The 13145-nt window shown below is 40.8% G+C and overlaps 1 protein-coding gene across 7 annotated transcripts in view; it reads right to left on the bottom strand.

Moving 5' to 3' along the window:
• trim9 (tripartite motif containing 9) overlaps positions 1 to 13145 on the bottom strand; it is a gene marked incomplete at both ends in the record, with an annotated part of 50860 nt that overhangs the window by 28448 nt on the left and 9267 nt on the right. For 6 of the 7 annotated variants that reach the window (XM_080749992.1, XM_080749993.1, XM_080749994.1 and 3 more), the window contains one exon: positions 6770 to 6865. The exons of the other annotated variant lie outside the window; for it this stretch is intronic. In XM_080749992.1, the coding sequence (XP_080606118.1) occupies positions 6770 to 6865 (96 nt within the window). The remainder of the gene's footprint in view (positions 1 to 6769; positions 6866 to 13145) is intronic. 7 annotated transcript variants of the gene reach the window in all.

Raw genomic sequence — 13145 nt, 5'->3', positions numbered from 1 at the left:
AGGTATAGATAAATATCCCATGATGAATATCTCAGAAGTATACAGTTGTCCAATAACTTAACCACCTGACAAAGAGGACTGAAACCCACCAAGGGGCATCAGCACAGTGGGATTATTGGTTGATTTGGTGTTGATAATGCAATTATCCATGGTTCGTTCTTATTTAACCGCTCTTTAACACCTCCTCCTGAACCCCTTTCTCTTTCTCTCCTGCCTGATCCTCTTGTCTCCTCACAGCACGTCCTGTGAAGCTTGGCCAATGAGACCCTGGGTGTACAACAAACTTTGAGCCGTTTGTGACAAGATGTATGCCATATCTAGGCCAGATCATGTAGGTCACACTTCACATTTTTGGGCTGAGACATTTTTTGAGGATCAGAGATTTTTTGGGAACCGGACAAAGCCAGATGTTGGAGCTTAGCTCCTTCCAGGAGCACCGCTCAAGAAACAGTAAATGTGGAAATACTGTAGAGCTGCTATTTCCGCTGTTGTTTTTAAATGTCTAATAATAATGAAAATGTTTCTACATGGAAACGATTATGCGAAATGATTACGATTATCTCAAATAATTGGGATTAGGCGATTATTATGTAATAATTGTGGAAGGTCTAATCAACCACCTCCTCCCATCTTCTATTGCTTCACTCAACGTCTACCGAAAACATCTCAGTCCCACCCACCGTTCTTCCCTGTTGGTTATTTGCCTGTAAGTGCCTGCTTGCTGACGAAACAAGCCCTGTGTATCACGTTTTTATTGACTGCGACCGTAGGTTGCAAGTTTACTATGAGAAACGTCACAGCTTGTACGCGTGTACACATTTTTACAGTCTAGGGGTTTGCCGCTCTGACATCATGCTCTGATGTCACTGTGATGTCCGGCACATCTTGTCCACGTATCCGTGTATCTCTGAAGGTCACGCCTGACACTGTGGTTCCCTTGACACATCACTGTGATATCACAGGTGACATCACCTATAATGTAAAAGTCCATATATGGGTATTCCCCAGAATCCCCTTTTATGCCCATATATGAAGATCCCTGATGTTATCGATATATATCACTGGCCAGATGGTTGCATATTGTATGTTGTGATGTCATGGGAACCACTCGAACAGAATCCCTTGTATGCACATATATGGAGATCCCTGATGTCATCAATATTAAGCCCATATCTAAAAGGACTTCATATGGGAATGGCCATATATGGAGGAAGACAGCCCATATCTGTGTGGCTGGTTCAGACAGGGATCTCCATGTATGGGCATAAAAGGGGTGTACTATATACAGTACATGGATCTCCATATATGGGTAACTGGTCCAATATACATCAATGGCCAGATAAGGGCGAGGTCGCATGTCTCCCTGAGGCGTCTTACTAACTAGCATTGTAACGTGAAATACAGTAGGCTACATGCACCGTCTACACAGACTGCAAAATACGGTAGAAGTATTTTCCTTTAATTCACAATCACAGAGTGAAGTGGTGAGAAGGACATTCTGGTGGGCATGCCTCCCCCGAGCCCAGAAATAAGAGGCTCTACAACACCTGCGAGAGGAAAGTCCAATGGGATGTACTCTCCACAATCTATCACAGTAGACCTACTTAAAATACATGGCCAATTGGGCAGATACATTGTATAATACAGTTTATATACTTATGCAGTTATGAGGCTGAAATACCAGTCAAAATAAAAGCCTAATCTAGTGAGGGGGCACACGCATCATGTTTATAACTCGAACACGTGTTATTTTTGATGAGTGATGAAATGAAGTATATATTAGCCATATTGTTGAACCTGAATATTATACCAACTCCTCCTTCCTACCTGTTTTAACCTGACTTAGTGAGGAATACCTGTGTAATAGAAGCTCACAGTTCATCCAAGTACATTTGATATTCACATTTTCTTTAAGTACAGCTCAGGTAAAGCTGTATTCCCAGGTCTACACTACAGTAACAACTAAAGTCGGTATTGAACAAAGGCGGAAGCTAGAACAAAAGTTGTACTCTGATTCTCCCTCCCAGTGAGATTTACTTGTGGAAAGTTTCCATCCAATGTGAGTGTTCGACAGGCGCCCACATTCACACCTGTCATGTTCAGTGCTGTGTGAGTGTACACTGAATCCAGCCAGAGCCAGGGATTAACAACAGGATAACATGGTGGTGCAGAGGAGAATGTCGCCGTCACACTCTGAGAAATGATTCTGCGGCCGAGTATATGGCACTATTAGAAAAAGTTATATTTACTCAATAAAATCACTGAATATCATGTATGTGATTGTTTGAGTAGGTCACACCAAACAAAATGAGTAAAAATCCAACTGTTCGTTTTGAGTTAGATGTACATATATTATTTGAGTTAATTTCATGAGAATAAATTAGTATTTGACCAACTGATTTTATTCATGAATTATACTCAATTTGTTTTGGTAATTTTCCTTCATAATATTTGAGTATGGAGTACTTATATGGATCAATTTAAAAAGACCCTTAATTATTATTCATTCCAACTAAATAATCTTTCATCTCTCACAACAACCTAAACAATTGAGTAGATATGACTAAGATTCAAAATTGTACACAAGGGTTCATGGGAAAAAAAGGGTTCATGGGAAAATTCTACTGGAACATTCTGTCAACAAACAGCAGCAGCAGCAGCAGCACACATCTTTTTCAACAAGAGACCTGGAGAGTGTTTGCAAATATTGGTAAGTAGATTTACTGTATCTTTGTGCATATAGGCTACACAAATGTATTGGGTATAACTTGTGTTCTTTACAAAGGTTTGCAGCTAGTTAAGGTCACAGTGAGGGTAATGTGCAAGCCCTCTAGTCATGACTTTTTGCATTTATTACAAGCTATGCACAGCTGCATACAATGGTGTGTACAATGAAGATAAAATGCACAGGTAGGCCTACATATTATCTACATGTATCTATTATGGTGTTCAATGAGGATTACATGTGTAAAAAACTTGGAAAAAGTATGAAGTAAATAAGCAACATGATTATACAGTATTCCTTGATTTTGGTTTGGCCAAGTAATTATTGGAATCATAAATTGACTAAGCCTCACATGGTGTCAGTTATTTGAATTATTATCTTTTTTTTTCTTCAGAAATGCTCAAATGACCAATTTACAAGCTCAAGCTTGTGAGCTGTAGATCAGCTATATCCACTATTTTTGAATATTTTGAAGTATACAATTATTATTATTAACTATATCCCTGAAAAATTGCAGATATTAAGCATTAGATGACATGATGTTGTCAGCCAGCAGACATCAAGGAGAGTTGGCCTGCCTTTTGTTAGATGTTTACAGAAATGTTTACAGAAATTAGACCTGAATGTGACAGACATCTTGTCATTGTAGTTAACCACTTGTATACCCTAGCATCCCTATCCTGGGGGAAAATACCAGATCTATAATCTCACATCTTCTTTTTTACTCTCTTCCCCTCATCTCTGTCTTCCAGGTTAGTGCAAAGTTCAGGATGATCACCACACTGAATCTTGAGCCAAAATGTATGGCAATGTTGGACTTCTATACCCCCAAACTACTGTCCATGTTCCAGTCCAAGAAGGGCAGTTTGGGCACAATTGAGTATTCTACTTCAGGTATGAAACTTTCATTTACTCTAACTGCTTTAATTATATTTCACCTGGCTAATGACAATAATTACTACATTAATTTATGCTAAACTCATCTTTATCCCCTGCAACTCTCTCTCCTGATTATTCATTTCTAAATGTATGTCTTAATAGCTACTAAGTCTCCCAGCTTCCGTTGCTAAGACTGGGTTGTGGAAACAATTGTATTGCCAAAGTTTATGTTAGTTTATGAAAGTGCAGTCATACTTTTTCTTTATTGTTCAAATAATTATGTTTCTATTCTGCAGAGAGGAATCCCCAATCAACGAACACGAGAGGTCATCATCCGATGTCTCGTCGACCATCTGGAAGAAGATAGTGTCAAGATTAAGGACTTTCAAGTTAGTAAAATAAATGTTTTGACGTTTTAATGTCATCGTGGATGAGACCATCACATGCAAAGGAACAGCATAGTGATGTCCAGAGAAGGTTGTGACATTGGCTGAATGGCTGTTGCATCCGTTGCATGTCTGGTCCAACTGATTCAAGATTATGCCCAGGGCTGCATGTGTGGAGACAGCTAGGATTGCTCAATGTGTGTCTGTGTGTCTTGTAACATTTTGCCTGAAAGTGAGCTCTAAACAATTATCTTCACAATGTGTGCAGGAAGGAAGCTGCTGGTGCACCTGTCAGAGTAGACGAGAAGTTGACAGAGGAGGTGATGATGAAGAAGATGAAGATCTACCTGCTGCAGAACCAAGAGGACTCAATGAATGAACCTACTGATGTAGGTATTGTGATTAAGGGCATCACTGCCCTCAACAATCTTGGGGATCTGCTGCTATCTGTTGGGACAGTTCTATGCCTTTAATCTGAGATACCCCAAGAACCTCAGATATGGTCTTGAGATGTTCCAAAAGGTACTAGTTGAGTTGGATCCCGGACACCTTTCAGCCAAAGTTCAGAGACTGAACAAATGTCTGCTTGCCGACTACTGTTCAGAAAGATGCTCTCAGAACGTGGGTATAACCTACTGAAAGTGGATTTATTGTCAAAACAGCATTTTTGCAATGGTATGTGTTGCTGATAGTAATTAGTTAATGTAAAGTGTTTGTTTCTGGTGCATTCGAGTCATAATGCAAACAGGTCAGTTTAGCATATAGACATTACACGTGTGCATAGTCAATATGTTTAAATGTTGAGCTACTGTAAATGCTTATTTATTATTTCATATTCCAAGTTGTGATTTCCTTTCATGCCAAATGGCCTCTGACTGTCTTCTTTAATGTATTTTGTGGTTATGACTTACTGTTTATTTGATGGGCTCATTGTTCTTATGGTGCATAATGTTTGACAGACTGCTTACTTACAGTATGCACAGTTCAATTAGAGGTACTTATATACAGTATTGTGAACACACACTGCTCTTTAGTAAACAGAACATTTTAAAAGTGTCAGGGATACCCCTTTCCATCATTATCTTTAATGATATTGTTTTTGCAGGCATTGTTGCATGTCATTTACATACTAAAGTATGTTGAATGTTCATACTTGATGTGGTGTTACACTGGTCAAAATTAGTTGATTAAAAACATAATTATCTGCATAATTATTTCATGTGTATTCATTTGACATCATGTACTCCTGGAGTAAAAGGTAAAGTAAATGAAAGGGGTAAAATGGTACTAAATTAATTAAATCAATAAAAGTAAATGAATAGAGTAAATGTGACATATTTGTTTTGTTAAATCATACTCTAATATTCAATTAGATCTACTTAATATTTCAATTTATTTACTTGTAGTCTTTTGTGGCATTGACTGAATAATTTAATTATATCTACTCAATTTCTTTAGGTCATTGTACTCAATTTTAGTTGTTAATAAGTACGTAAAAGTTTTGGTTACTTTTACTCAAATTAATTGATTATTATCTACCTGATTTCATAACAGTAATATTTACTCAATATTTTTGAGTGTAAAAATGTTTCACCAATAAAATTGAGTAGAGCCTAGTTTTTGTTCTAAGAGTGCAGGGGTGTCGCACCAAATTCTGGGCCCCGGATACAAGGATTCACTGTGGGGCCCCTGTGCTTTAACTATTGAAAAAGCTTGTAGATCTGCTATTTATGAAAAATCATGAAAATCTTTGAATATTTCAAATCCTTCTAAGGTTTTTTGAAAAATCTATGTTTCGATGGCAGTGGTTCTCAAACCTTTTCATGTGAAGGACCCCAAAATGGTAAGTATTTGGCCACGGACCCCCATCTCAAAATATTTAGTTCCAGGGACCCCCCAGAAGCAAAATTTTAGTTACAAATGTTCGCTTAAAAAATACATATATTCAAAGATTTGCACACATTTTCACGACGTTTCAAAAATAGCAGATCTACAAGCTCGCAGCGCGGCACTCGGTGCCGCGATGTGAGCTTGTATATCTGCTATTTTTCAATAGCTAAAGTATAAAATAATTAAGGCCCCTCCACCACCTTGGGCCCTAGTAACTCAGTCCCACTTTCCTACCCCTTGTGACGCCCCTGGTCGCCGTTGCACTTTTCATTTGTTAACTAATGCATTTATAAAACCCACAGACAGAATTAACCACTTTCACTTGAATGAGAAATTGGAAATAGCAATCACAAGCTTAGGTGTCACGATGCGATGTGTTGTGAGCTTGTAGATCGGCTATTTTGGCTACTTTTGTGTGACACTGTCATACGCGGAGGTAGGGCGTTTGTTAATTTATGAAGAAAAAACATAAAAAGCTGAAATATATGGATATTCAAGGTTTCTGGCCGACAGCAACAATGTGATATGTCTATTTGCTTCGATCTGTCTTTGCAGTGGCATGGCTGTGCAAGAATCCGGGGTGGGAAAATGGAATGACAGTTAGGGAGAAAAAGGATGCTGATGCAGCTCAGCTGGAAAGAGGACAAGGTAGAGTTTTAAGGCTGGAGGTGTGTGTGTGTGTGTGTGTGTGTGTGTGTGTGTGTGTGTGTGTGTGTGTGTGTGTGTGTGTGTGTGTGTGTGTGTGACCTGTGTGTGTGTGTGTGTGTGTGTGTGTGTGTGTGTGTGTGTGTGTGTGTGTGTGTGTGTGTGTGCGTGCGTGCGTGCGTGCGTGCGTGCGTGTGAGAGTGTACGTGTGGGCGTGCTTTCTTGCGTGCGTGTGTTACTGTACCTGGATGTGCTGTACCATGTTCCTTAGCTGAACCAGAAACTCCTTGGCCTCGGTAGCTCTGTCTGACAGTCCGTTGAGAGCCTGGGATAGCTGTCCCTGAGAACAATACAGAAAAGAGAGATTATCAGAGGCAGGGAAATGCAGAGATGTAGACTGACATATTTGATTGATCGATTGAATACTTTGTTAGACAAAAATTAAGTCAGACATTAAGGCTAAAAGGATAACACAAAAAAGCCCTGGGGACTTGTTTCCACTATGTATTCAATTCATCAACTTAGCTATCCTGAACGTAACAACATCTTTCAACAGTGGTTGCCTTTGGAAATGACAGAAACCATCAATAGCCACCTCTGCCCTTTGGCATGATACTGTACATCAGATTTATTTGCCAAGCATAATAGATTACTGTATCTACAGTACCTGAATCCTATTACACTTACACTCCCTCACAGCTTATTTCATTAATTAGCCCCCCTTGCATGGCACGGTACAAATGAGCTACATCAGTTACTGTAAGTGTTTTGATAACCTGCAACCAGTTTGGTTGTCATCTGATCCAGCATTCATGAGCTCTCAATGCTAAGGGCTCTCCAGAGGCGAGTTGGAGTTAGATCATGGCAAAGTAACTACACCAGCCCAAATCACCAAAGTGTAATTTAGTTTTTTATCTCTCTAGCAGTCCTTTTGGATCCTGCAGTTAAAATTGACATGAAAGGGAGTAGGCTGCCCTGGCCTTGAACCATTTGGATTCAAACCCACACACTCAGCACATGGACATTTTCCCAGACCGGCACACGACTCAGTCAAACCACCCGTAATACAATTAGTCATATTCATTACAGGCCCACCGATGCCAGGTTGTTGGGTCCGATTGACTCCGATACGGATCCTGATTTTGTCCTCGTCCTAGAGACCACCATTAATGATGCTTTGACTGATATTTGCTAAAAACTGCAACATTTTCTGATCAATCTGAAAAACGTAGATTTGATTTAAGTTTCTTTTTGAGAACATTTAATCTAAATTTTTAAAAATAAAAACATTCACATTATTTTATAAAACCAATTCAGCCCTATTCAAAAAGATTCAGGGATTCAAAATTAGGAACACATCACCTGCGTAATTGACAATACCAAAAAAATAATGGTTGGCCTCTAATATTCATGAACATAAATTACATTTCTAATTAGCAGAAGGAGCCATGTCAAACATTGAGCTGATTCATGTACGGCTCAGCACTTTTGCTGTTATGTTTTGCTGCGACTTAAAACCATCCACACCCTGCGAGGCATGGGAAGGTGAGTCCGCAGAGAACATAACAGGAAATGCCATTGCTGTGGCCGTGCGCAATGACACATGAATACCCTTGTTTGGACAACGAGGGAGCAGAGAAGGGGGTGCATGTGAAGTGGGGTTGTGTGAACAAGGAGGTGATGGAGTCAGAGGACTGGGCCTGACCCCATCTCCTCACCCTCTGGGAACTCCGTTCGGTTGAGTGGACTGGACAACCGCCAAGTGGGGGAAGCTTATTGTCTGTAGGGAACGCCGAAGGCGGGAGAAAAAGGGATACATGGTTTTATCCGGTCAGAGAAACAGGGGGCTTGGTTTTCCGGAGCAGAGCAATAAAACCTGACAACTAAGCTGCTAGGTGGGAGGAGATAAAACCTGTTAAAACAACCCATCACACACTTCAGTTCTCTCTCTCTAAGCCAATGACAACACAGCATCATCTGACGCGAGGACAGGTCCAAAACGGGAGTTGAGCTCTGGAGGTTGACATGCCCTTTGACCCCAGGGTTTGGGAAACCATGACAGCTGCCTGCAAAATGTGACTCTTCTGCCCCGAGGGGACTGACCGTCTGAGCCGACGACAGCTGAGCAAAGATTGGAATGTCAACTTTCCAGTATCGTGGACCACTTCAGGCAACTTCCTCTCTGTCAACTCGGGATTTGCATTCCAGTACTCCCATATCCCAATGATGGAGCAGGGCAGATGGGTTTTGGTGACTTATGACTGTGGTTGTGATTATCATGATTTTAGCCAGTGGCATACAGTAGACAGTCAAGAAATACAGGAGAGTTGGGAGGTAATGTGAAATAGCTGAGACTATGAAATTATTCTAATGGGGCTATTTGTTTATGGTAATGTTACATTGATATCGAAATGTCTTTTTACTCCTCGACAGTAAATGTGAAAGCCTGCATAAACAAGTGATTCACCTCGCTTTTACCTGTAAGTGTGTTTACCTGTAACGTTGACTGATTAATTGGTTAATTGATAAATTGATTGATTGAAGGTTGTCCACCAAAGGGCAAACGGCAAAAGCAACTGGGCTCAACTGCACACCTTGTTGCCTTGTTTGAACCAATGGGTTCATTAGTATTCACTACTCAGTATGCTCAGTCTGCTAACAGGAGTCCAGGTCAGATTGAGAGTCCTTTTCATTCATGTTCCCTGCTCCAGAAATCAATAAGCTCTATCTCAGCTGCATTACCAAGCAGCCAAACAACACAACTTAAATCACACTACAGCGCTCCGCTACTGTTTAACATTCCAGAAGTGAGTGACTGACATGGGGCCTATAAGTCACAGACGTGTCCATGGCAGAAGCTGCACATTTGACCTAGTGATTCTCACACTTTAGAATTTCAAAAACACCCCAGTTTTATATAGCCTCGCGTAGCCAGACTATATCATTGCGTGGATATGATTCTGGTACTTCTATATAGTTTTTTTCCCCCAAGGGGCGGGTAAAAAAAATCTCTGGACACAATTGGTTATTATTGGTCACCAGCTCTTCAGGGTGAGAAAATGGATTCACAATTAAGCGGGGCCAGACCCAAATCCGCCAAGAGCAAAACATAATAATTGCACTGACGGATTCGTCTGATTGCATTAGGCCACAGTGATAAAATTGTTGGCCGGGGTAACGCATCTAATGTTGGTTTCAATAACTACACGTATCTCTAGTGTTACAAGTGTGGCTGGAATCGTTGGCTCTCATATCTTCCTGATTATTCCATTGCTCTTTGTTAGGAAGAGAAATTGTGCCAGATCATCAGTTTCACAGAGTCATTAAGATGCTGACCTCCTGCACAACATTGCATCACATCCCACCAGAGCGGCCCGCTAGACTCCCAATCAGCTCTCCTATTGTCTATCTAAAGAAAACATACTGCATGTACAAAGGGAGACTGGACTGTCCATTCTCCTTAAAATAGAAAACCAACCATGCCTTTCGGCCTGGCGGAGACAATAAAAAGGATGACAATACTAAACCAACCAGACATGGCAAGCTGGCAAGGTAAGACAGCCCTTGGCTACCTATGCCTACTGGTTGAAGAGCACAGGGGACTCGGGGGCATATCGCCACTGTCGAGCAGAAACCTTGTATCTCCAAGTTTCAAATTTGTACGTTCTTTTGCAAAGTAAAGCCCTGCTTCATCATACAAGGCCGTCGCACAAAAGTAGTGAAAACAGCTGTGCGAGGCGTTGTGTGCTTGTAGATCGGCTGTTTTCACTAGTTTAAAATTTTAAAATGATAAATGCAAGGTTTCCACCCGACAACGACGATATGGTTGCTTCATAGAGTGACGTCATATAGATCTCGTAAAACAGCAATGGCGGTTAAGATGGTCACATCTGGAGCCACATGTCATCACCCACCACCCCTACTGATCTTGGATCAGACTGAAATGAAGCCTTCATCCTTAATGAAACAAATGTTGGAATGGACCTTATGGGTGGCAGATTATAGCTCCATGGGGTCAGTGATTGATGAGAACTATTAATAATGACTTAACGTACCTGATATTTGCATCTCATCACCATTGAAATTAACATTTGGGCAAATAGAATTTTATGTCAGGGCTCAATGAATGGGCTAAATTTAATGGTGCTCTCTTTACACATACAGTATCCGCTGGGACTTTGAGGCTGTCTTGGAGTTTCAACATAACGGTTTGCTACTTATTGTTTGTTAACCGCATATGAACATTACGTCGGCCCTCGTGGACCAAAATACATATTTTCTTTTCTAGGGTAGCCAAAATACGAATATCATGCAACATAAATGGCAGGGACAAGAGATGAATGCTTGGAATGAGCTCCAATCTCTGTCGCAGATGCAGGGCAGTGGGTATTGGGTTTATTGCAGGTTGGTCCTGCTATTTGGGGTTTACTAATCATCTCTGTAATTAAGCCAAGTGGGAGAATGCGCGGGACCATGAATAATTCACAAGCTGCTCTGGGGCCATTCACCATGTTTCATTTTCTCTCCACAGTCGAACAAGCAAGCCAATCTGTCACTGGAAAATCTGAGATGTCGGAGAAGCGTCGGGGCCAATTTGGATTAAAGCCTCCTCCAATAGGAAAACAGAACTACAAAGACAGGAAGAGGTAAGTGCACTGACACTTAAACCCCTTAAAGCTCATGTAAAGGAAAAACAATTACTGCAAAACAAAATTATGAAGCAAAACTATCCATAGCAATGCCAGGGCTTCAGACTGTAGCCGCATGAACATACAGCTTTTTATATTTCTCATGACCTAGTTTCACCAAAAATACAGTACCTTTTAGAGTAAACCAGGGCAAAACGTTTTTAGGTTCCCTCTGGCCTGCTCCCTTACTCGTTGCTTAAGAGTGAAGATGTGTTTCAGCCAGTGCTTTTTTAAAACAATTAAGTCTAAATTGATAATTGATAATCTTGGCATTTTACACAGGCAAGTGGTGATTTAACAGTAGTGCCACAAACACTGCTTCAACACGTTTGCGAGGGTCAATGGTTAAAATACACTACTTAAAGTCTTAGGAAGGTGCTGGAGGCCAGAGACTATAGAACAGGGGTCTTCAACGTTTTCAGGCCAAGGACCCCTTAGTTGAGAGAGAAATGAAACAGGGACCCCCACAACCTTTTCATAGATTATAATTTAATAGAAAATAGCCGATCTACAAGCTCACAACGCCTCGTGCTGTGAGGCGTTGTGAGCTTGTAGATCTGCTATTTTTGGCTAAAATTCTCAGAATAAGGACACTAGGGTTCAAGTGGTTAATATAAAAAAGGAGAAAAAAAAACACACAATCACACAAAGATTTGGAGGACCCCCTGTAGTAACTCTGATGACCCCCTAGGTGTCCCGGACCCCCTGTTGAAGACCCCTGCACTACATAATGTCTTAGGAAGGTGCTGGAGGCTGAGACTATAGAAAGGAAGGAGGCTTTCGCACACTTTCACCATTGCAGAGCCCCACCTTTAAGCATTAGAAACGTTTTTTCTTTTCTTTTAGTCAATTAAAGTTGAATCTCCTTCCTTCCTTTCTTTCTTTGTCAAAACTACTGTAACTGTAGTTACAGCCATTTATTGGTTTTCATCTCTATTATATCAAATCCTCCCTTGAAGCCGTTTCTGGTTGTTTGCTGTAGCAAGAGAACACATTTTGAAATATTAAGTAGGTGAATTGAAGACAGTTCTGTTGAGGGAACCTTTCTCTAATTAAAAAGCAAAACACAATCGATGAATTAAGATTCAGATACATTTCCATGCCTCTGTGTCAAACAAGATCCCATATGGAACCAGCCTGCACAAGCAAAGCCCAAGTGGCTACTGCATTATTTATTCGGTATATCTGTCACCATCAATAATGCAGAAGAAGTCATTAACAACCCACATCCACGCAAAATAATAGCAGTGAAACATGGATTATAAGGAAGGCTCTGAAACTGCTACAGCTGGCTCAACCCCAAGAAACACACAGCTTTATGACTGACACCTAGGACAACGCAGCAGGAATTGGCCCAGAAATAGTCTATTCTGGTCAATGCCAGATTTAGCCGATGAGGGAAGACGGTATCTTTCGCAGGTGATCGGGTACTCTACCTGGTGCTGATCCACTTAGGACTTGATAAATTACATAAAGTCATGAAAAGACATCAGGCATCAGGCTGTGAGGACTATGCGAGAGAACGGAAGTCGCTACAAAGTGCTCATAAGGACAATGGCAGCGTCATGTTGTGCTCAGGCTGACCCCCCATCAGGTAATGATGACTAGCAGAAATGTGCACCTGCACACCAATGACCTTTTTTGTTCTCTCTCCTGTGAAAGCACTGTGACGCGTTGTACTGAATCTACAAAAATAATAAAAATTAAAAATTAATATGTATTTGGCCACAGACCCTCATTAGAAAATATTTTGTTCCAGGGCCCCCAGGGATCCCATAACCTATCCTTTTTACTGTGTAATAACAGAGAATCAACAGTTGTTGGAACAAGCGTCCTAATTTTGGGCAAACTATGCAAGGACTATGGAGTAGGGAGTATTTCTTTGTGATCCGCAGTACTATTAACGATTCAAGTTCCATCCAGAAGCAAGTA

This window comes from Nannobrachium achirus (assembly GCF_963921795.1).
Source record: "Nannobrachium achirus genome assembly, chromosome: 20".
Classification (NCBI taxonomy): domain Eukaryota; kingdom Metazoa; phylum Chordata; class Actinopteri; order Myctophiformes; family Myctophidae; genus Nannobrachium; species Nannobrachium achirus.
Note: the sequence above shows the minus strand (reverse complement) of the source record. Positions and strands in the feature narration are given on the sequence as shown.